General features: G+C 55.7%; 3 protein-coding genes across 3 annotated transcripts; all 3 read right to left on the reverse strand.

Moving 5' to 3' along the window:
* Positions 1-8391: 8391 nt before the first annotated feature.
* IUM83_13489 (uncharacterized protein) lies at positions 8392-9631 on the reverse strand (the record flags this gene model as incomplete). Its single annotated transcript, XM_067938167.1, has 2 exons — positions 8392-8774; positions 9421-9631. 2 exons carry the CDS (start codon positions 9629-9631, stop codon positions 8392-8394), a joined length of 594 nt encoding a protein of 197 aa, XP_067788255.1.
* Positions 9632-11139: 1508 nt separating this feature from the next.
* On the reverse strand, positions 11140-11445 carry IUM83_13490 (uncharacterized protein; the record flags this gene model as incomplete). The annotated part of the gene is made up of 1 exon (XM_067938168.1): positions 11140-11445. The coding sequence occupies one exon, from the start codon at positions 11443-11445 to the stop codon at positions 11140-11142; it is 306 nt and encodes a 101-aa protein (XP_067788347.1).
* A 446-nt stretch (positions 11446-11891) lies between these two features.
* Positions 11892-12624, reverse strand: IUM83_13491 (ATPase, vacuolar ER assembly factor, Vma12; the record flags this gene model as incomplete). The annotated part of the gene is made up of 2 exons (XM_067938169.1): positions 11892-12017; positions 12088-12624. 2 exons carry the CDS (start codon positions 12622-12624, stop codon positions 11892-11894), a joined length of 663 nt encoding a protein of 220 aa, XP_067788346.1.
* Positions 12625-23719: the final 11095 nt, after the last annotated feature.

Genomic DNA, 23719 nt, shown 5'->3' on the forward strand with positions numbered 1-23719 from the left:
CGGCGGACCCTGTCCGCGGGCGCGCGGTATCAAGCCCGGCTTGACCGCATTTTCCTTCGTGCAGCCCGGCTGCACGGTAATGTGTCCCTTCGCCGGCAGACCCTGTCTGCGGGCGCGCGATATCAAGCCCGGCTTGATCGCATGGCGCTTCGTCGTGCAGCCCGGCTGCACGACAGCATGCAAATTGCGTCAGTGCGGTACGTTTGCAACCGTCCGCACTGTTTGCAGCGTCAACTCCCGGAGTTGACACGCCTTCGTCACCTCGACGCCATTCATTGGCGGAGCCCCTCATGACCGAGGGTGCGTCGGCTCCCGGAGCCGACGCGTCGCTGTCGACCTGACCTCTTCGGGTCAGGGACTGTCCCTTACACGCTTGAACGTGGGTGTTGGTTCCCGGAACCAACATATCTTTTTCTTCCGACGTCGGCAGCATTGCCGACGTGGGTCTCACTTGTGCGCGCCCTCGCGCACTTCCTGGGCACTCCGGGACAGCAGCATGAAGCGCTGTCTCGACTGGTGAGCCGCGCGCACCTGCTGGTGCGCGCGCTGCGGTAACAGGGCCATCACTCTCTGTTCCGCTATCGCGTCCGAAGCGCACGAGCGTGCGCTTCTTCCAGTCTATCACCGGATCATGCCGTGCAAGCCACGGCATGCCCATTACTACGTCGAACTTATCGTCCAGGTCCAGGACGATAAAGTGTTCGACAAACACTCGTTGTTTGTACGAGAAGCGCACGTTCACGACGCGCTTCTCGGTCTTCACGATGGCACCTGTTGCCAGTCGTACCTCCAGAAGACTTCGATGTACTTCTACCTCCTCGAAGCCAAGTCTCGGCAGGCTTCGTAGTCGAACAAAGTGACCGATCCTTCCGCAACGGAAGCATCGCACGCTGGTAACCAGCAGTTGTTGCGCTCGAGAGGTCCATTGGTTCCGGACCTCCCGTCCTCGCTACCGGGCGTGGTTGCGGCTTCGGCACGTTCACATGCAGTTTAGCCTGCCGCAGGCTAAACACTTCTTGCATGGCAAGAGTGATCGCAGCTTCGAGAGTACTCGGGTACTCTCGGAAGAGATAGGTCTTCACAGGCCCATCTCTAAGTCCTTTCATGAACGTGACGACCTTGGTCGCCTCGTCAATCGGGTTAGTCACGATATTTGATACCAAATATTGTGCGCGCTGCGCGTAAGCATGGACATCATGCTTACCCTGCTGAAGGTCGAGAAACTCCGCCCTCGACCGGAATTCGTTTTGCGGGGGCTCAAACGCTTGTTTGAGCTCCTCCTTGAATACTTCGTACGTGCTGAAGCACGTAGGATCGGAGAGTCGGCGTCCATACGCCCAACTCCTTGCGCGTCCGCCAAGGCAGGACATGGCGAACGCGACCTTCGACAGCGGGTCGACGATGCGTCGAGCCGCTATGGCTGTGTCGAGCTCGACAAGCCATCGGAGGAGAGGCTCGCCCCCTCTTCCCACGTAATTGCTTACGCTCAACTTTAATGGTTGAGCACGCGGTGTCGTCCCTGACGACGCCGTCACTGAGGAAGCAGCGTCACGCTGCTCCTTCATGATGAACCCCAGAGCAACACCATGTTGCTCCGTCGGCGATAGTGTACGCAGCATTGTAGCTATCGCCGCTTCTCCAATGACTGTTGACAGTCGTTGGAGGGCCTCCCACTCTGGGTCAGACAGGTGGGGGCAGTCAGCGCGTGCAACATGCGTTGCAGGCGTGTTGGAGCTCTCCATGGGCACCTCCGTGCTCATGTGGTTCTCGGCTCCGCGTTCGTACACCGCGTACGAACGTCAAGCAGTCGGTCGTTGGACGGACTACAAAGTGCTACCAGGTGTAGTGGGTCTAACTTGACTCACTACTTTAGCTTACACGTTGCGCAACGTGTATGAGGAAGCGTAAGTACTTAGTAATTACTTAGGTTAATTATATTTGAATACACAAATATAAGTTAACTTAGACAAGACTCCAAGTAGCTAGTTTAAGGTAAAATGAGAACTGTATTGTTTGTAAATTGATCTTCCTCTAAATTCTGCTAAAAACTGTTTATCATCTATGAAAGGGTTGGCAGCGGCTGGCTGTCAGAGCCCCGCTAATATGCATGTCTCTGATTGGTAGAAAAATGTTGCTTTCTACCAATAAGATCTTTTGGGTATGTGTGGACCACTCACTGTGGTGGTCCACTTCAATGTATCCATCGGTGTGTCTTACACCAATGTGAGGAAGTATCCAAAACGTTTAACAGATAACCTATCTGTTAAATTCACAAGTGGCTTGCAGCCACTTGTACGTGTAACCCCGTTACACACTGCTCATCCGGACGTTGGAACCCATGCTCGACCAGTCTTGAGACTCCTGCTCAAGACCTGCGCAAGTTGCGTGTTCGCACACCGCACACGAAGGGCCATCGCACACTTCAGGTGCAGCGTGGGCCATGGAGTCGGAGTCCATGACGGCAACGGCCACTGGTTAGGCGTTCCACACAGGTACGCCAACACTGCATTCACATCGATGTGTCGGGGTCGGACTGTGCCAGTCAGCCAGTTAATCCCAGGCTGATGGCGGGCAAGCTACGGGATGCCGAAGACGCAGTCGAACGAGTCGCTCAACTCGATCACCAAGAACTCATCGGATCCACGGAACCCATCGAACTCGTACGCGAAGGTCGCGGAGCGTCGGGGCGTCCGCCGCGGCTTCCCATCAGCATACTTCACGATCATGTCTCCAGGCCCTTCACGAATGTTTATGATTCCCGGTAACACCGACAGTCTCTCGGCGCGAACGAAGTTGTTCGTCGCGCCCGAGTCCAGCAGTGCACGAAGTGGACGCCGCTCGTTGTCAACGTGGAGACTGAGCACGATCAGTCTCGAGTCACTACCGGATGTGGTGGCAAATAGTCGTGCATGAAGCACGGGAGGGCTAGGAGGAGGTTCTGCCACCAGAGAACCATCGCTCCTTCCACGACCAGTAGGGCGCCTCGCACCTACTGGTTGTCGCCGTGTTTTGGAGCGGCGACGTCGTTCGCGATTGTGACGTTCGCCTGCATGGTCGACGGCGCGCGGCACACGGCCGCGCGGTGTCCCGGTTTACCACAGCGGAAGCACAGCATCGGACGCGGACTGCGCGTCGATGGTGATGGTGTTGCTCGAGACGATGACGTCGGCCCCCGGCGTCCACTGTAATGCTGAATCGCATTCACCTCCATCGGCTCCGGTTCAGGCGCCGGGGCCCGAGAGACGTCGAATGCCTGAGACGCCGTCACACTGTAGTCTTCGCGTAGTGCAACAGCGAAGGCCTCTTCTAGTGTCGATGGAGTCTTCCGAGTCAGGTAGAAACGCTGGTAGCCAGCGTTCACGCCGGATATGAAGACATGGACTTGTGTAGCCATGTCCACTGGATGCGACGTAATACACGACACGAGGTGCCGCGCGCGCTGGATGTACTTGAGTATGGACCTGTGTCCTTGCTTCAGCGACAGGAAGGCTGGTCGCTGGACGCTCTCATCTTGGGGCGGATCGAAGGCGAATCGCAGGTCTGCCTTCATGGATGCCATAGTCGCGAAGCAGGAGGCGTCGGCGACGAGTTTGCCAAGCGCACATTCTTTTGCCTTTCCTGCCAGCTTGGACAGGAGAAAGCAAGTGCGCGCGAGCTCGGTAGACAACTGCCGAGCTTCAATCGCGATGTCCACCTCGCAGAACCAGCGGTTCAGGTGAAGGCGGCCCTCGCCTTCGCCGCGGTACGTGGAGACATTGAGCTTGACGATGTCGGTCTTGTTCTTGGTCGACGTAGGAGTCGTCGCACGCTGACGGAGGTCAGCGAGCTCACGTGCCATGAACTCCTGGGCAGTCAGGCGTTGTTGTTGTTCCGTACCGGCGGTCAGTAGTGTCTTGGCGACGCCGTCACCTGACACTGCAGCGAGTCTGTCCAGTGCCTCCCACTCGAACAGGACAGATGAGGAAAGCTGGCGTGTTCAACCGACATGCCGGTCGCCCCTCCGAGGGTGGACGCGTCGTTCATCGACATGTCGTTCATCTTGGTCGTTGGACGGATCACAAAGTGCTACCAGGTGTAACGGGCTTGAGGACGCTACCGGCTTGTACAGGCGCGTAGGAAATAAGACTCTGATTGAGTGTTGGGACGGTCACGGCACTCGAGACCGTCCCAACCATTAAACCTATACGGGACTGTGATTGGCCACCGCGCACTCGCGGTGGCACCCGTGTGACAGTAGCCTGTCACAGTCGTAGTGGATACAATGATCTGCCCAGCACGAAGAGTCGCCCAAGTCAGTATTTGACGGATTTCATCTCACCATTGTCCAAGGTGTACCCAGAGGGAAATTGCGCCCTCACTTGATAAGTCTTAGTATTTTGCATGTGTTAAATTCAATCAGAGTTCGATTTGCCCCCAAAGACGCAGTTGGTGCTTCCGCAGGGTCCAAGGAGATCATCCGACCAAATTCAGCTCCACATACCAACTCAGTTGCTATTCCTACGGAGTGGCAGCGGTGGGGGTATTTCATATTGTTACGCGCTGGGTAGTTGCATACCCAGTGTCGTATTTCGTGTTTTCGGGCGGAAGCTGATCCGCCCTAAGGTTTCAAGGCAGAGCAGCACCTGGGATAGTGGTTTCCAGGGCTGCTGGTGAATCCGTGTGGCGCGACCGATCTGGGATAGTGGTTCCCAGCGTCGCTGTTTCGCCTACATCAAGGCGTGGTGCGCGGAAGTCCCAGGGTGCAGAGCGAGATCCCTGGACCAAGACAGGCTCAAGCCGAGCCAATTCTCGGGGCCACTCTGGTCTGAGGGGCGAGTGAAGACCTGTTACGCGGCTTACAGTCTGAGCCACAGGAGGAAGTGTCGTGACTGGAAGCGACTCGAAGCCGGAGTCGCTGAGCAAGGAGGAGGCTGTTAAGGCCCAGAGTCCAAGGGCTTGTGAAGAGAAGTGGACTACGTGTGTGTGGTGTCGTGCTTGCATATTCAATGGGGTGAAGACACGTGCGGACTGAGACTTGCCAAGCGAGGTACAAGTTTCGTCTGGGAACACTTGGAGACTTTCGGGATCGGGGGTAGCTGTTGTGGCCGACGCAAGTCTGGGCCCACAACGTAGCCCTAGGAAGGACCGCACAAGTGATCACACGAGTGAGGAAGCAACACACACCTCGCCCACCTCGATCTGGGGTGAGCGAAGCCGTATAGAGCTGAGAAGATCTGAGCATTGCTGAAGTGGCGCTGAGCTGACCAAGCTGAGCGGTGCAGAAGGAGAAGCTGAGCGGAGCTGAGCTGAGCTGTGTCGAGCTGAGCCAAGTCCGAGGTTGTGCGATCTGAGCGTCTTACATGTTTCGTGGAGAGGCGCTTCGCCACATTGGAATTTGGAACTCATTCTGGGATTTGTCTGTGCATCAGACCCTGAGATGTTCAGTCTGGGGTCTGAGAAGAGAGCGTGGCGTGCGGCGTCTGATTTCACCTCGGCAAATTGATTTCACAGCTGGGATATGGAATCAGTACCGTAGTTTTGCCCCCAGCTCAGATCCCCAGCATGGGAGTCTCAGAATCTGAGCCAAAACTGAGATTCGGCTCTGGGGTGCCACCGCTGGGATATGGAATCAGTATCGTAATTTTACCCCCAGCTCAGATTCCCAGCTTGGCAGTCCCCGAGCTTGAGTCAAAGTTGAGATTCGGCAATTGTACACACTCTAGGACGCTGAGCTGTGTTCCCGGTCTACGATGATGATGAAGTCTTAGAAGTTAAAGTCAGCTGCCACCCCGAGCCTAGGACATGACTAAGAATCTGCGACGTGCCTGCAGGACCCTGGATGTGACTTCGTGGTCTCGTGTATGAAGTGGCTATATGGAGATGGCTACATTGCCGGTCTGGGATCTGCGGTAGTTGCTCATTCAAGTTGGCGGTTGCCGCTTGAAAGGTCACTCTGAAGGGTCGCCCCATTGTGGCTTTTCGGCCCCTGGTGTCAGGCACACAAGATATGGCCTGACCAGTCGCCTATGGATTTGGGCCAACGGAAGCCACAGGATCGTGGCGTCAACCGGATTACACCTGATTTGTACCCTGAGTAATCAGTGTAATCAAGTGATGACAGACCAAGTCCTGCCAATCCCGACCACAAGATCCTGGCGTAATCGGGTTATCATTGATTTGCACCCAAGAGCAATCAGTGCAATCAAGTGATGACTGACCCAGACAGGCCAATGGAAGGACGCCAAAGCAGTGACGCGCATTCACGGGCGCCGTCAAGCCAGTAGCTTAGTGGGGATTTCACCCTTGGTCAAGGTGTAAGCTTGCACCCTTACTTGATAGGCCTTATGTATGTGCATGTGCATGATAATCAGTTTTTTTTTTTGCCCTGAAGACCGCCCGCCGCGGAATTCGTTTTGCGCCGACGGGCGTGTTGCTTCACAGGGACCAAGTCCCTGCTCCCGGCGGCGCGCGCAAGGCCAGGTGGAGTCGTTGCGAGTGTTCTACGGTCAAGCTCAGCTAACTCCAAATAAATTCAAGTTCAATAACCAAGCTTTTCGTGTTTCGGCCCGGTTTGCCTTCGTTGCTGTATCTCCACACGCGGGACATTGGTTTGCTGGTTTTTCGTGCTGGTTGGCTGGTTTCCTGGCTGTGCTTCATATTTTCGGGCGGAAGGTGCTCCGCTCTGAGGTTTCGGCAGAGCAACACCTGGGATAGTGGTTTCTGGGGTTGCTAGTGGTATCCGTGTGGCGCGAATAGTCTGGGATAGTGGTTCCCAGCTTCGTTGAGTCGCCTACGTCAAGGCGTGGTGCGCGGAAGTCCCAGGGCGCAGAGCGAGATCCCTGGACCAAGACAGGCTCAAGCCGAGCCAATTCTCGGGGACACTCTGGTCTGAGGGGCGAGTGAAGACCGTTGTGCGGCTCTCAGTCTGAGCCGCCGGAGGCAATGTCGTGACTGCAAGCGACTCGAAGCTGGAGTCGCTGAGCAAGGAGGAGGCTGTTAAGGCCCAGAGTCCAAGGGCCTGAGAAGAGAAGTGGACTAAGCGTGTGTGAAGTGGACGTGTTTATATTAAGAAAACGGGGCACAGCGGACTTCGCGCGTGCGTTCAAGGGTCTTCCAAGCAAGGAGCAAGCTTCGTCTGGGGGGCACCAGGGAAAGCTCGAGTTCGGAGGCAGCTGCTGTGGCCGACGCAAGTCTGGGTCCACAGCGTAGCCTTGGGAAGAACCAAGACAAGGGATTGCAAGAGTGAGGAACACTGCCTCACTCAGCTTGGAATCTGAGATCTAATCTCAGATTCTGGATTGAGTGGTCTGAGATCAAGGTCTAACCTCCTGTCTATTCTCTGATTTTGGAGCCCGCAACACCACACAAGAACTACAGGGTAGGCGGTCCAGTTGCTCTTAGTAAACCTATATGTATTTGACGACGCTTGTGCTCTGAATGCATTTGTAGGTCATGCAACCAAGCTGCTCAGATCTTCAAAATCCGGAGTACAACGGATGGCTACACGGTGTGTTCGTCACTGCCACGATTTGCTTCGGGGCAGATGGGTGCATTCTATGGGCAAAACACAACTGCCCCGGATCGTGGAACGATGCTGAGACCGGTTTAGAATTCCGCTCCAAGCTGCTTGACACGAAGTTGTGTCCGGACCAGACATTGGGGGTGGTGAGCGACTCGGCATTTCCGTGCTCATCCGCAACGAAGGACGTCGATATAGACCGACTGCTGCCTTCCGTCCGTCGACGAGCCCGCATGCTTCACAATACTATCACCTCTGTCCGACAGGCAGCGGAGTGGGGCGTGGGCAGCGTCGAGAAAGTCTACCACCGCTTGCTCGTGCCAGTGCCGTACGACCCTGAGAGAAGACGAGTACTACTACTGAACATGTTCAAGATTTCAAACTACAGGGTTCGCGCTACCGGCGTCAGCCAGATTCGAACCACCGTTGCTCGTTAGCTGCTGATTTAATTTCAAGTCCATTTATGTGTTGGGAATTTATGTAGTTTTCTATCTCTGAAAGTCAACTACTAACATGGTGGTGGGCTCTCTACGTGCATTCATAGTTCGAGATAACGTTAAGTGCGTTGTGACTACAAGCACGACTAGGAACATGAAAATTTATATCTGTAGCCCCTTTTCTGCAACCTTGGCTCTTTCGATCTTGTGTAAAGCGTGGCAATAGAAATGTGACCAAGACTCATTTCAAGCAATAATCATTAAGTGAATTCGATTAGCAACTAGCAATGAAAACAGAAACGATAGCGTAGTGTCGTGTCGTGTCGTGTACTACCTTCATATGAAAATAAATGCTCGCATCGTCGGTATCTACTACAGCAACTCGCTGGACTGGCTGGCAGGCCATGATGAAGCAAAATGACAACTGCTAGTTCCATGTGGTATCGCTTCCGCCGTTCAAAGAGTGACGCCCGGCATCGATCCGTTCTTCAGGGATGACAGCATGATCATCGTGTCTTGCATGTGTTGACGTGCATCTTTATGGTCTTCGCGATGACGCTCTTCCTGCGCTTCACGATCAACACGACGCTCTTCTTGGCGGCGATTCTCGAAATACTCGCGCTCTGCACGGCGTTCTTCACGGCGTATCACCTCCGTAGCCTCGGCACGAGTGGTGTCCGCGCGGTCAGCGTCCGCGCACAGTACCGTGATAGTTCTCACAAGGTCACTCCCACTGTTAGATGCGCTGTGCGTAGTGGGATTCAACTTGCACTTCAGCTCGGCAGCAACCTTCTCTGCCTTCAACCGCTTTTGTTTGGTGTAGCTGGCCTCTTCAAACTCTGAATGTGCCCGCTTCGTCAATTTATCTCGTATCTCCGCCCACCAAGACGGTCCGAATTGTCTGATAACTTCGGGTACGCCAGTATCAGCACTGGCGATTCCTTTCACCTTCGACGCACGCGAATGCTTAGTCACCTTGGTCTTTGTAGCAGCACCGGTATTACGAGCACTTGGTGTTTTCGATACGACCTCCGGTGCTGCTATTAGTGCGAATTCCGACGTCGCAGGAGAAGAATTCTTCAAAGCAGCGGGGGCTCATTTTCATCTTCTGCGTCCGACGTGGTGTCTGCACACGGATCTCCCTCATCCGACACCCCCAAATGGTGGCATCGTTCCCGTCGATTCGTATCCATCGAAATCGTCAGACGTCATACAGACCTCGTAGTCCCGATCACCCCCATCGTACTCACTATCTCCTGTCCCCGTCAAAGACGACGGTGGATCAGTTGTTGACGCACCTTCCGACACCGGTGTTGTTGGACTTCCTGGTGGTCCAGGAGAAGGTCTCGAGGCCTGACAACGACCGCGAGAGTTTTGCACAACCTCTTCGACTTCATTCTCACTCGTCACGAGTACAGATGACGCCTCGTCGATAAGTTGTTTATATCCTTGGCAAGGGCGACGTGTGCGGGCATGTTGACATACCCGGAAGGCTTGTGAAGCTGTACAGCGACTTGAACTTCCTACGGAGGCTTTCCATGTCGCGCTCCGGCCAGTGGGAGTGATTGGACATGTCATAGCGCATGGCAACGGTATCCCACATGTCCTTACCCTGTAGTAAGGCCTTCTTCACAATGACCACCATGTGCATGGCCTCGGGCGAAGAGCAATCCATCGATCCAGCAAGTTTGCCCATGGGAGCCTGCACGAATAATTGACATCGTACCATTGTGATGCGCAAGTAGCTATTGATGGGGCAAGAACGTACACACGACGATCGAACCCAGTGGAAAGCGGACCGGCTTGGTCTGGATGGCTTAGACGGAGGTCTACGTAGAGCACAGCAAATTGTGAAATGAAGTCGACTCACAAAGGCGCCGACAGCAAGCCATAGCTGTCTTTCGTCGTGCTGGCGTTCACGGATGAAATAAGAGGTTGGGAGAGCACGCGTGCGGCGCGCGCCAAGTCAAATGCGCGCCAAAACCTGCTGAAGTTGGCGATAGTCAACAAAGCCGAACGTCGTAGCCGCGGTCGTTCAAGATCGCTCATCCAAAGCCGCGATCGGTACTCAATGTGGTGCGCGTTCTGTCACCTTAGCGTAATGTCAACACCGTCGTACACGCAAACCATTCCTGTTCTTCACTGCAGCACCATCACACAAATCCAATCATACAGCTTTATTTCCGGTAGAGCGCCAGCTTCCTGAAATGACTCACACAATCTGCGCTTGGAAGGCGGGCATTCGTCATCGGGACCAGTCGGGATTTCTTCACATGACACCTCGTTTCTTGCTGACTTGTACTCTTGCTCATCGCCTGTCGTGGCGCGTCCAAACCTTGTTCTCGCGATCGTTAGCCGAGGGCATCATTTGGCGGTGCAGTTTCATCGTCGCTAGTGTCAACGATGACTATGGTACCCGTCGGTGTTGAACACCCCGCGCGATCTGGAGTAGTAAGAGATTACAATGCGTTCAACACAGCGTCAATATACATAGCACATTCACCTTCCAATTTCATGTCACTCCGAAGTCCCCTCTGCGTACGCGCCGCCCTAGTCTTTCGCGCGCAAGTTCGCAAATTAAACTCCCCCTGCGCGGTCCCCCGCGCGCTGCCCGCTTGTACGCCCGCAGCATATATTTCGACGGGTGAGCGGTTTAGTCTAGTGAGACGACGTTTTGGTCTCACCAGACTAAGTGGCTCTTTATGTAAGGAACAATGCCAGATCATAATATGAATTTGACATGTTATGTTAAATTTATGTCGCCCATGGAGAGGGTGTTATTGAGGTTTTGGGTGGCGTCCAATGTTAGAAGCCCAAAATAGCATTGCAATAGCATTCGAAAAAAGTATGTCGACTTCCTTGTCAGTATTTTCTTCACATAAAGAATGCATATTTGCCCTTTTCAACTAGTGGTAACCAGAGTGCCAATCAAGCTGCACCGAAAGGATGCTTTCTGCGAGGTACGGTAAGTCGAGTCCGGGGCCAAGCGGACGATCATCACTAAGAGCGCTTCAGCGCCTAGAACATTTTTCTTGTGTTTTCAAAAAGCTGTTTCCGTGAATTAGTCGCTGCTCCATTCTTCGTTACCTTCACGTTTCGTTACCAAAAAACACATATCGGGCTGATCCGCGTCAATCGCTGCTCAATATAGTATTATATTTTGTTATAATATATCGTTCGTGCTGGTCAAGGGTCCAAGGTGGGTCAGATGCCGATGCCGAGACGTAGCCGCAGATGCGGGTGCTGCTTCTGGGCTTCCTCCAGCGCGAGGCGGTTGGCGGTGACCTCGGAGTCCTCACCGCTGTCGCTGCTCGCGGACCCATCGTAGGTCACCGTCCCGTAGCCATTGCGGCCGGGCTTCACCGTCGCTGAGGTGTCATTGCCTGCCGCCTGGACGTGCCCAGCTTTGGAGTCTTGGTTCGTCGTCGCCTCTGCTTCGGGTGCTGCACCGCTGAAGTCGAGCGTGGCAATCACAAGCAGAGCCACCACACACCACCGCCGAGTCTGCATTGCAGCTGCCTGTCTCCTCCTGCTGCCACGGCGTCCGTGTCGCCGCGCGAACGAAAATGAGCGTGTGTTCCACCGCCACTTGGGTGGAAAGGCAGGAATGACCAGCAGGAGCCAGGAGGGGAAGATGCAATGGGAGCCGGTCGGTGCAACCCGCCAGCATATCGGAGTATGACTGCGTGCAGACGCAGATAAGACGGCCGGCGCCATTTGCTTGCCTCAAGTGGACCCCTCCCCCGAGCAATTGGCAATTGTCTATGATTGCCGCGGTGTCGCTCCTTGAGCCTTTACATGCAGAGGCTCGACTGAAAATGCCACTGACTTGCGGCATAAGCCTGCTCAACAGTATTGCAGTTCATAGCTCATATTTATTGCTAACTCACCTTCTCCCTACCATAAACCTACCGAATTGCATCTCCACCCGACGGACAAAGCACCGGACCAGCTGCCTAGAAGACGCTCTTGTGCTTCCTCTGATCGTGCTCGATGCTCTCGATCTTGGCCGCTCTTGCGATAAAGAGCACCATCTCGATGACCATCATGACGATGGCACCACCGAGGCCAGCGACGAGTCTCTGCAGGCAGCAAGCGCCAACACCTCGTTAAGCCAACGACACAGCACGACAAAATCCACCGCCGCCTCACCGTCGTCTCGTTCTGCGTGAGGTTCCTCGCCACGAAGTACACGGCGATGAACGCCGTGACCCTGGCCATCACCATGTTGGCGCCCACCGACAGATGCTGACGCACACTGGTCTGGTGGCTGGCCAGCTCCCGGTCCGCCGTCTGCGTCTTGACGTTGCGCACCATGCTGCCGTAGCGCATCTCCTCGTCCAGGCGCCGCACCTTCTCGCGGCGCCGGACGAGGTACTTGGTCCTCTTTTCCCTGCTCTCCTCGTCCTGCTCGATCTGTTCCTGCTCCGTGGGCACTGCACGCGCCTGCAGGCCGCTGCCCTGACGCAGTAGCGCCGCCAGGCTAGGCGTCGACGGGTCCGAGGCGCGCAGATCGCCCAATAGGTCCGCCACGAGGCGGAACCCGGCCATTGTCAGCGCGTCCTTCGCCTCACCCAGCAGCAGCTGCTTCACGTCCGCTCGGTTGAGCTGCGCGGGGCCCAGACGCGTCGCCAGGAACATGCGCAGCGTGCTGGCGCCCGCGCACTGGAGCTGCACGTCGATCGGCATTGCATGTAATACTGCCGTGCTCTTAACTGAAAAAAGATCTATTAAAATACCCGTTGAAGGTAGAAACATTACCTCTCGTATCGCATACACTTGTCTGATCCCTTGCCTGTGACATTTAATTTCCGTCATGCCTCTGCGTCTGGGTCCCCAGCTCGACCTGGATATTCGAGGCGGTCTGCGAGACCGCCGCGACTTGGGCCTTCTGGTTCGCCAGCTCCTGTTTCAGGGCGGCGAACTCAGCGCCCTGCAGACGCTCCACGACGGTCACCCGGTCGTGGAGAGGCGCATACTGATCAGCCCGGGGCTGATCATACCCGGGGCGTGTTCCCACCCCCGCCACCGCCGATCCGTGACGCCCGCAGCTCAACCCGCTGGATTGTTGAGCGGATTGTTGACCATAGTATCCCGAAAACGAACCCTCAAGGGGCTCGTTTTCGTATTCGTTGGAGAGGATTTCCTCCCCATCGAGATACATGGGAGCCGCGGAACGTCTTGCTGGAGGACGTTCCGGAAATGGTGAGGGCGTACGAAGAGCAGTACGCGCTGGCGCAGCGGAAGTAACACGAGCGCTGCGATCATCGCTAGCGCCCGAACCCTCACGTGCTAAGAACTTAGCACGGAGCTCTTTGAGACTCTCGGGCACACGGAACGACGTGTACCCGTTCAGGTCGCGGTCGCTCAAGCGGACCGCGCCTGGAAAGCACTTCGTGCACTGAAAGCCCTCGGGCACAGCGCACGGCACATTTGCCTCCTCAGCAGCAACATGAAGTTGCTCCAGCTTTCCACGCTTCGAGTACGTCTCGAAGCGATCACGCGCTTGCTTAATCCGATCACGGTAAGCACTCGGCCTCTTGTTGAAGTTCTCAACAAAGGCATTCCAGCTTTGACAAAGTGCCTGCCATTCGGGTACTTTGCTGCGAGAAGAAGTCTTCTTGCTTTGAAACCATCGGAGCTCATGAAAGAGTCCGATGTAGTAATCGCGCCTTTGATGCGTTTCCGCATCAAAGTGCTGCTCGGCAGCCACAGCGTCATCTTTGATGGCGCTGCATACGTACAGCGGCACCTCATTCGGAGGTACCGAGTTCCCAAACCGGTCCGCGATCTCGGACGCGGACGGCATCCACGGATCGCGCGCTACGCCTGCAGCGCGCGGAGAGCCTTGAGCTTTGAAATCACGCGCTGTAGCAGCAGCGCGCGGAGAACTGAGAGCCCCAGCGGAGGCGAGTGGGGTATCGCTCTGGGTTCGCGAACGCTTCGAACTCGAAGCGTCCAATTCGTCCCTTCACGCGGGCGAATGTTCTTGGCATGAGGGTCGAGCGATTCGCTCGACACTGAGTCTTTGCGCTTTGAGGGCGAGTCTTCCTCGCCCTCCATGTTTTCATCGTCGTCGTCGAAGTCGACGACGTCGCCATACTTCGCCTTCTGGCGTTCGAAGTAGTCGTCGATAGAGTGATGACTCCCCACCGACTTTGCGGGCTTCTTCTGAGGCGCGCTCATCGTTGAATGAGCGCGGATTTCTTCTCCAAACGCGGAGAATTGACGAATGGTCAATTCCAAAGATTGACGTGCGGGGACCCGCGCGTTTAATCTTAAGGGGGGATGGTGTAACGGGGTTACACGTACAAGTGGCTACAAGCCACTTGTGAATTTAACAGATAGGTTATCTGTTAAACGTTTTGGATACTTCCTCACATTGGTGTAAGACACACCGATGGATACATTGAAGTGGACCACCACAATGAGTGGTCCACACATACCCAAAGATCCTATTGGTAGAAAGCAGCATCTTTCTACCAATCAGAGACATGCATATTAGCGGGGCTCTGACAGCCAGCCGCTGCCAACCCTTTCATAGATGATAAACAATTTTTTAGCAGCTTTTAGAGGAAGATCGATTTACAAACAATACAGTTCTCATTTTACCTAATCTAAGTCACTTGGAATCTTATCTAAAGTTAAATTATATGTGTATTCAAATATAATTAACCTAAGTAATTACTAATTACATACGCTTCCTCATACACGTAGCGCAACGTGTAAGGTAAAGTAGTGAGTCAAGTTAGACCCACTACATTTTCACCAAGTTCCGGGAAATGCTGGGAAGTCGACAGCGTGCGACCCTAGCCTACCGCCCTCAGGCCAATGGCCAGCAAGAACGCTCTGTGCAAACCGTAGTCCGAGCTATCGGAGCTTACGTCTCCGAGCCTGACCAAAGCGACTGGGACGACCAAGTGGAGAAGTTGATGTGGGATCTGAACACATCCTTCGACGCTACTCGTCTCGACACTCCATTTTATTTGATTCACGGTTGGGATCCGAAAAGCACAGTCTCAGCTATGCTGGGATCTCCCTCAGCTGGGTTGGATCAAAGGACCGCTTTTGAGTGGCGACGGAACGTGCAGAGACAATATGAGTACGCCCAAGCTTGGGCTAAGGATCTCCAAGCAAAAGCCAAAGAGAAACGTTCGAAAGCTCAGACTAAGGTCTGGGCTGAACTCTCTGAGAGGCTGAAGTCAGGGTTTGCTGTCGGCGATGCTGTTTGGCTATACCTGGCCCGAGTGCAACCTGGACTGAGCAAGAAATTCGCTCATCTCTGGCATGGGCCGTTCCGGATCTTGGAAGTCTCAGATGGCTATCGGTGCAAGCTGAAAATAGAGGGGACTGGGTACAAGCTCTACCAGTGGGTCCACGTGAGTCGACTCAAGCCGCGAGCACTGTTCCCAGACCGACCCACAGCTAAGATTGAAGTTTCCGGGGAAGATGACCTAGATGCAGCTCTACTACCCGAGGGTATTGATGAGCCAGATGAAACTCAGGATGTCTACGAGGTTGAGGCATCCGATATGTCCGCTGGGTCAAGAGAACCCGGACCTCGAGAAGGGTCCGAGAGTATTTGGTAAAGTGGAAGGGCCATTCGGAGTTGGAATGGCTGCCAATGTCGCGGCTGAACTGTGGAGCTTACTTTACGAATTCAACAAGAGCACGCGAGCGCAAGCACGTTTTAAAGCTATGCAGACTGGCGACGAACCTCCTGAGCCTGAGGCTCAGTAGAGGTACTAGCCGATCGCCGCCGCTTCGCGGCGGTGGGTGTGTGGTTAATCGCAGCCAGTTACGCTCGCTGTTTCAGCTCGCTCCACTAATTGTCATAGCTCCCTCCGCATCGTTCCGGTGGGTGTACCGTTCGTCCCAACACGTTAAATTCCCTGTATCTGTTCGCTCCACTACTTGACCTACCGCTCGTCTCAACCCGTTACGCTCGCTGCGCCAGCTTGCTCCACTTCTTGGCATACCGTTCGTCTCAACCCGTTACGCTCGCTGTGCCACCTCGCTACACTACTAAACATACCGTTCGTCCCAACCCGTTACATTGTTTGTGCCACGTCGCTCCACTACTGAACATACCGTTTGTCACAACCCGTTACGCTCGCTGTGCCAGCTCGCTTCACTACTGGATATACCGTTTGTCCCAGCTCGCTCCACTACTACACGATCGCGTTCGGTGCACGAATGTGCAGCATGCTTGAAGGTTCGGCGTGCTTGAAGGTCCTGTGGGATGTGCTTGAAGGTCCGGGTTCACCCCTGTCCAGCGCACGTCTTGTATTTCGCGCGCTGTATCGCAAAATGTGTGTAGTACCCGAATAACAATGTATTCTAACAGAGAGGGTTTCGGCCAATCACAGAGCAGTAATAATATCTTATGTATTTATCTCACGCCCAGAAGGTCGTCCTCTATTTACTTTATAGCGCTATCGCGCACATGTACAGGTTGCTATGTCGCGCACGCAGCGCACCGTCGTCGCTCTGCGGCGCTCGCGTCCTGTGGGGCTCGCAGCGGCGCCCGACGTCCGAGCACTTCCTCGCTCCGCCGCGCGCGGAATTCAAAAAAGGAAATGTGAAAGCTGAGGCAAAATCGGCCAATCACAGCGCGTTATAATTATCACGCATGGCTATGTTGTAATATCGGGCAAAGATAAGACAGGCAGGAGGATGGTGAGATGCTATAGGGTAGGTTAGTAATAGGCGGTCCGGATAACCCCCAGACGATGCTGTAAGGTAGGCTGATGCCGCAAGGGCGGGGACAAACGAACAGTGGACAAACTTACAGGATACTCTGTTAGTTGTAGTAGATTCAGTCTAAACCGTGTATGTGTTAATGTTGCTTTGCGTTTGAAATTTGTTGAAGTTTTACATGTTTACGCTATTCTGAATATGCCTGGAGTGAGCTGAGGCGGTTCCCAGCTGAGGAAGTGAAAACATGCTGAGACGCACGAGAACTCAAGTGACACACGCAATGCAAAATTGTGAAGACGTCATATTAAGTTAAAAACGCTACATCTCTGTGAACTACTCATCCTCCTCTCCTTGATGGCGCCGAAGGCTCTCCAAAACTCTCTCCAGCTCAGCTTGGTCGTAAATGATGCTTGGGTCGATCGGATTCTGAGCTCGCTCTTCATCGTCCATCGAATCGCTTTGAAGCTCAGTAGGAGCCAAGCCCAGGAACGCGTCGTCTGAACTGCGGCTGGCAAAGTGCGTGCGAGCTGGTTCAGCGTCGACCAAAGTCTCGAGCAGATCCGGGAGCGAGATCTGGCGGCTTGGGTCGCAGAGGATCCAATGGCAAGGATCGTGAGGGACGTCCCAGAGCCCAGGCTCATACCAGATGTCGTCCGTATAACCATTGACGCGCTGCAGATCCTCCATGAGTTCGCGGCGCCGAACCTCGAACTCAGCACTACGCTCCTTGCGATCATGGTAAAGGTTCATCAGCTCTGGAATGCGCAGAAGTGCAGCCATGGCTTTATAATCAAAACGTGTATCCATCGTGACCCAGTGCAAGCGTTCCCAGTAAGCTCGCCGCAGAGGCTGATGAAGTTGACCACGCGCTTCAGAGCGCGAACCATAACCGGGCCCAAGTCGCGACATCGAAAGAAGACCAGAGTCTGGATTCGCTGATTCCACATGGCATCCCAGGGCTTTGTCTTGAGAAGTTCCAAGTACTCGACCGGTTCCCAGCGCTGGTGCAGGTGCTGAATGTGGCTCTTGCACGGCGCGTATCTGGGTAAGCCAAACGTTTGCCGAGGAAGGTCCTGGACCCTGATGCCACAATGCAGCCAGCTGCCTTGACCCGGCTGTTGCTCCTCGATAATACCATCATCTGTGCGCGCTGCAGGACCTGCCCTAGAGCGTGCACTTGAGCGAGCTGAGATCTGCTGCGCGACCAACGTGCGAGCTCAGTCAATCGCTTGGTCAGATACAGGAAGCTGCGGATTAACAGGACTGGACCTACCATGCGAAGTCGTACGGGACGAAGTCTTGCCGCGCTTGGAAGTTGAGCCACCGGCAGACGAAGCTGGGTCGCGTATCCTTTTGCCCCCACTGGAGCCTTTTCCTGAAGCGGCGCTTGACTCGGAGCTCTTGACTTGGAAGGGCCCGCCACTGCCCAGCTCATCATCATCGCCATCGACATCGTCGTTGACATCTGAGAAGTCAGTGTCGATCGAAGAGTCGTCGTCCTCGTCTTCCGGGCTGGGCTTCTCCGGCAAGGGATCCCAGTTGGGCGGCCGCTGACTCAAGTGCACGTCGCGGACCCGCTTGATCGCTGCCTCGTAGTATGCTGACGGCACGTACGCCAGCCAAGGCGTGGAGTCCAATTGCTCCCAGTAGATCGCCGAGACCAGCATGCTCACGAGGGCCTTCTTCCCAAATTGGTCATGCAGGAGTTGCGACTTCCCGGCCTGGTCCACGGCGTCCCAGAAGTCGACGCCGGCGCGCATCAATTCCCTGACGTCTCCACGGACATGCTCCCATGGCAGATGTCAGGGGAGTTTGGGCGCTGCCAGACGATCTGAGACCCAGGACGGAGATTCCTTGGAGGCGCGAACCTTCTGGGGCTAATGGGACCAAGGGTAGCCGGGCAGATTCATCCGATCGTTGATACGCTTGATCCTGAGGTGTTTGGATGGACTTGTGCTGGAAGCGGCGAGAAGACCTGAAGACTTGCTCGGCTGGGCTGGAGCTTTGGCTGCCTTGCCACCAGCCTTTCGAGCGCTGCTCAGCGAAGGCGTCCGAGTGGAGCTTGGCTTCTTACTCTTTCCCTTGCTCGGTTTTGCCGTTGACATGACCTTGGGCTGAGCTGACTTGCTGCTGGGCTGCGCCGAGGCTTGAGCTTGGATCGGGGCCGAAGTGGGAACCTGAGCCGATGTCGCTGGCGCCGCCGGAGGCACAGCCGAACCCAGAAGAGACGTCAACGTGGAAGCCGCAGCGATGAGAACGATCGCGGACGCTGGGCTTGGAACCGGGTCGGCGGTTTGGAGCGGAAAGTAGGGCCCACAGTCATCCGAAGTCTGGTCCCGCGCCGAAATTTGGATTGTCGTCCTGAAGCTGGCTGGGACGTCCGTCTGGCTGTGGAAGCGCTGAATCAGCGCATACAGACGCGCCCAGTGCCCCGAAGCGCTGCAGTTCGCCATCAGGAAGTTCATCAGCGCCTCAGCGGAGAACGGGACCGCGCTCACCAACTGGTGCTTGAGCTGCGTGGTGTAGACGTCGCTGGCGTGCAGGGTGCTCTGGCAGGCGGCGAGGTCGCTGCCGCACTTCTTCAGCTGCCCGCAAAGCGCTTGGTTCTCAGCTTGCTCGTCGTTCAGCATCTTGGTTAGCGCTTGAACTTCGGCTTGAAGTAGTCGAGCTGGACTGCTGGCCGGAGGCGAGATGGGTGGCTGCGCCCGGAGCTGGGCCCTGAGCTTCTTGTTTTCGGACAACTGGAAATTAAGCTGAGCCTCGGCGGCCTGGAGCTCACCACGGACCACCTGTCCCCCCCCCGGCTGCGGCAGCATCGTATTGGTGAGAACTTTGATAGTCGCGCATCTCCTGAGCGTGGCGCTCGCGCTCGCGCTTCAGCTCCACGGTCAGCCGATTGATCTCGGCCGAGACCTGCCCGACTTGAATGTGGGTCGCACCGCCGGGACTGGGACGCTCGAGCGCTTGAGCGCAGTTCAGTACGCGCTGCAAGCACTGCGTCGTGCCGACAACGCGGCGAGCGAAGTGTTCCACGCCGAAACATTGCACCAGGGGGACGGTCTCTCGCTCGAAGCGAATACGCGGGCTTGGATCCGAAAAGCTCAGCGGCGCGGAAGCGACTAGCTGGATCACGGCCTGCGAAGCGGTGACATGTGCCATCCTGCTCAACCACTCCAACTCGTTACTCGAGAAGCGCGTGACGTCTTCAATGCGCGCGACCCCATCCAACCCATCAACGAGGTTTGCGCGGTTCCCGACGTCGTCAAGCGTCGCGGGGACCCGTATGGTGGACGGAACGGGAGACGAGTGGCGCTGCGAGGGGCTGAAGAGCGTGAATGACCGCCGAGGACCCGCCGGTGACGTTGCCGAAGGCGTCTGCGACGCTGGCGGTGGCGTCAAGGCCGTTGTGCCCGCCGATGCAAGTGTCGTGGGGCGTGACCGACGAGAACGAGCTTGTGGTGCTGCGAGACGGTAGCTGCGAAGCCGGCAGTGCCGGTGCAGGACGCTGGACCGCGGAAGCTGACACCGGAGTCGCTGGAGATATGCTGGAGGCTGCCGAGGACGTCGTGGAGCCGCTGGGCATCCCCAAGGGGGTCGCCGCCAGCTCGAATGCACTCGCGGAGGCCGTCGTCAACGTGAAGGCGCCTGTGGTGGCCGCGGGTGTGGTGTGCGCGCTGCTGGTCACCGTAGGCATGCTGCAGGAGGTCATGAATGTGCTGCTGACCGACGTGGACGAGCTGCCGGAGGTTGCGAGAGCCGCAGGAGTGCCCTGCGACCCTGCATCTTGTCCGCCGCCGCCTTGTGATGGTGCAGGGAGCAGCTGGTCGTCTGCGTGGTCGTCGGCCATACGAAATGTGCTGCGTGTGCCAGCGCTGCAATGTGAAGTTCTGTGACTCCGGACTGTTCGTTAAATGGCTGGGCCCGAGGCCCGGGAGCCGCGGCAAGAGATTTTGCGGCCGGGACGGGGCGAGTGTGGACATCTTCCGGTTATGTGCGTTGGGGCCAACTCGAGAATGATTTCTTTGGACCCAGCGCACATAAGGGACGGTTGTGACGAGGTCCGAGCCAATTCTAGGCCAGGACCCATCAGTCAGAAGCCCAAACTCTATCACGTACCAGCCACATGTCACTTGAAACGTGGATATTGCTTGACCCAAGTCTGGTTCTTGTACATACTTCAAGTTGTGCTGGCAACATCTGGAAACTGAGCTTTGCGAACGTCGAGTTGCAGCGACCCCAGAACCCCAGGTCTGAGATTTGAATTCGGTCTGGGGTCTGAGAATCGCTGTAGAGGCCGCAGATCTGAGGTTCCAGGCCTTGAGTCGGACTCTGGGCGGAGAGCTGAGCCCTGGCCTTCTGGGTCTGTGATTTGAAGCCCCATGGTTGCTTAAGTCTCAGACCCCAGGTCTCAGATTGGTGACCTCACAGTTTGGAATGCCCTGGGTTCTGAGACCTGAGAGTGATGGCAAAAGTCTGAGACTTTGTGATTTGGAGTTCGGTCTGGGGTTTGCCAGTGCACCAGACCCTGAGATGTGCAGTCTGGGGTCTGGGAAGAGGGCGTGGCGTGCGGCGTCTGATTTCATCTCGGCTCTGGGGTGCCACCGCTGAGATATGGAGTCAACATCGTAATTTTGCCCCCAGCTCAGATTCCCAGACTCAGATTCCCAGACTCAGAGTCCCAGAATTCGAGCCAGAATTGAGACATGTCAAATTGGTTGCACAGCTAGTATATGGAGTCAGCATCGTAATGTTGCTCCCAGCTCAGGTTTTCAGCCCGGCAGTTCCTCAATTTGTGTCAAAACTGAGACACGGTGATTGTGGGCGCAAGTTGGTGTCTGGATGCACGATGTTCGTGAGGTTAAGTGGAAACTGGTGAAAGACAGCTGACGCTCCAAGCCTAGGACGTGACTAAAAGCCTACGGCGTGCCTGCAGCGCCTGAAGTGCGGCTTCGTGGTCTCGCATATGAAGTGGGTACACAAGCGATGGCTACATTGCCGATCTGGGAACTGCGGTAGTTGCTCTTTGAAGTTGGCGGTTGCCGCTTGAAAGGTCACTCTGAAGGGTCGCCTCATTGTGGCTTTTCGGCCCCTGGTGTCAGGCACACAAGATATGGCCTGACCAGTCGCCTATGGATTTGGGCCAACGGAAGCCACAGGATCGTGGCGTCATCCGGATTACACCTGATTTGTACCCTGAGTAATCAGTGTAATCAAGTGATGACAGACCAACTCCTGCCAATCCCGACCACAAGATCCTGGCGTAATCGGGTTATCATTGATTTGCACCCAAGCGCAATCAGTGCAATCAAGTGATGACTGACCCAGACAGGCCAATGGAAGGACGCCAAAGCAGTGACGCGCATTCACGGGCGCCGTCAAGCCAGTAGCTTAGTGGGGATTTCACCCTTGGTCAAGGTGTAAGCTTGCACCCTTACTTGATAGGCCTTATGTATGTGCATGTGCATGATAATCAGTTTTTTTTTTTGCCCTGAAGACCGCCCGCCGCGGAATTCGTTTTGCGCCGACGGGCGTGTTGCTTCACAGGGACCAAGTCCCTGCTCCCGGCGGCGCGCGCAAGGCCAGGTGGAGTCGCTGCGAGTGTTCTACGGTCAAGCTCAGCTAACCCCAAATAAATTCAAGTTCAATAACCAAGCTTTTCGTGTTTCGGCCCGGTTTGCCTTCGTTGCTGTATCTCCACACGCGGGACATTGGTTTGCTGGTTTTTCGTGCTGGTTGGCTGGTTTCCTGGCTGTGCTTCATATTTTCGGGCGGAAGGTGCTCCGCTCTGAGGTTTCGGCAGAGCAACACCTGGGATAGTGGTTTCTGGGGTTGCTAGTGGTATCCGTGTGGCGCGAATAGTCTGGGATAGTGGTTCCCAGCTTCGTTGAGTCGCCTACGTCAAGGCGTGGTGCGCGGAAGTCCCAGGGCGCAGAGCGAGATCCCTGGACCAAGACAGGCTCAAGCCGAGCCAATTCTCGGGGCCACTCTGGTCTGAGGGGCGAGTGAAGACCGTTGTGCGGCTCTCAGTCTGAGCCGCCGGAGGAAATGTCGTGACTGCAAGCGACTCGATGCCGGAGTCGCTGAGCAAGGAGGGGGCTGTTAAGGCCCAGAGTCCAAGGGCCTAAAAAGAGAAGTGGACTAAGCGTGTGTGGAGTGAACGTGTTTATATTCAAGAAAACGGGGCACAGCGGACTCAGCACGTGCGTACAAGGGCCTTCCAAGCAAGGAGCAAGCTTCGTCTGGGGGCATATGGGAACTGCCGAGTTCGGAGGCAGCTGCTGTGGCCGACGCAAGTCTGGGCCCACAGCGTAGCCTTGGGAAGAACCAAGACAAGGAATTGTAAGAGTGAGGAACACACGCCTCACCCAGCTTGGGATCTGAGATCTAATCTCAGATTCTGAGTTGAGTGGCCTGAAATCGAGGTCTAGCCGCGAGGCTATTCCCTGATTTTAGAGCCCGCATCGCCACAGTTCTGTTAGCTACACAAAACCTGCCTAACCATGCATTTTCGTACTTCAGAGCAAGTAAACTTGCTCCGCGCTCCACCGAGCCGTTCACAGTGTTGACACGTCACGGCAGCGCTTACACGCTAGGCATACTGTCTAGCATGCGCCTCCATCCGACCTTTTACGTCGGGCGGCTGAAGCCGTACCTGCAGCATGAGCCACCTAGCTCGGTTGACCCGAAACCCCGGCAGGAGCCGAGGCAGAAGCGGAAGCATTGCCCTCGGCAACGAGTAGCCTCTCCTCCAGCGCGTCCCCGCGCTGGAGCAATTCCTTCATCCATGTCCCCAACTCGACCTGGATATTTGGGGCGGTCTACGAGACCGCCGCGATCTGGGCCTTCTGGTTCGCTAGATCCTGTTGCAGAGCGGCGAACTCAGCGCGCTGCAGACGTTCCACGGCGGTCACCCGGTCGTGGAGAGACGCACACTGATCAATCCGGGGCTGATCATACCCGGGGCGTGTTCCCACCCCCGCCACCGCCGATCTGTAGTGGGCCTACTTTGGCTCACTACTTTAGCTTACACGTCGCGCTACGTGTATGAGAAAGCGTAGGAGTTTATTAATAATTTGAATTAATT

The sequence above is a fragment of the Phytophthora cinnamomi genome (assembly GCF_018691715.1).
Source record: "Phytophthora cinnamomi strain GKB4 chromosome Unknown Contig54, whole genome shotgun sequence".
Taxonomy (NCBI): Eukaryota; Oomycota; class Peronosporomycetes; order Peronosporales; family Peronosporaceae; genus Phytophthora; species Phytophthora cinnamomi.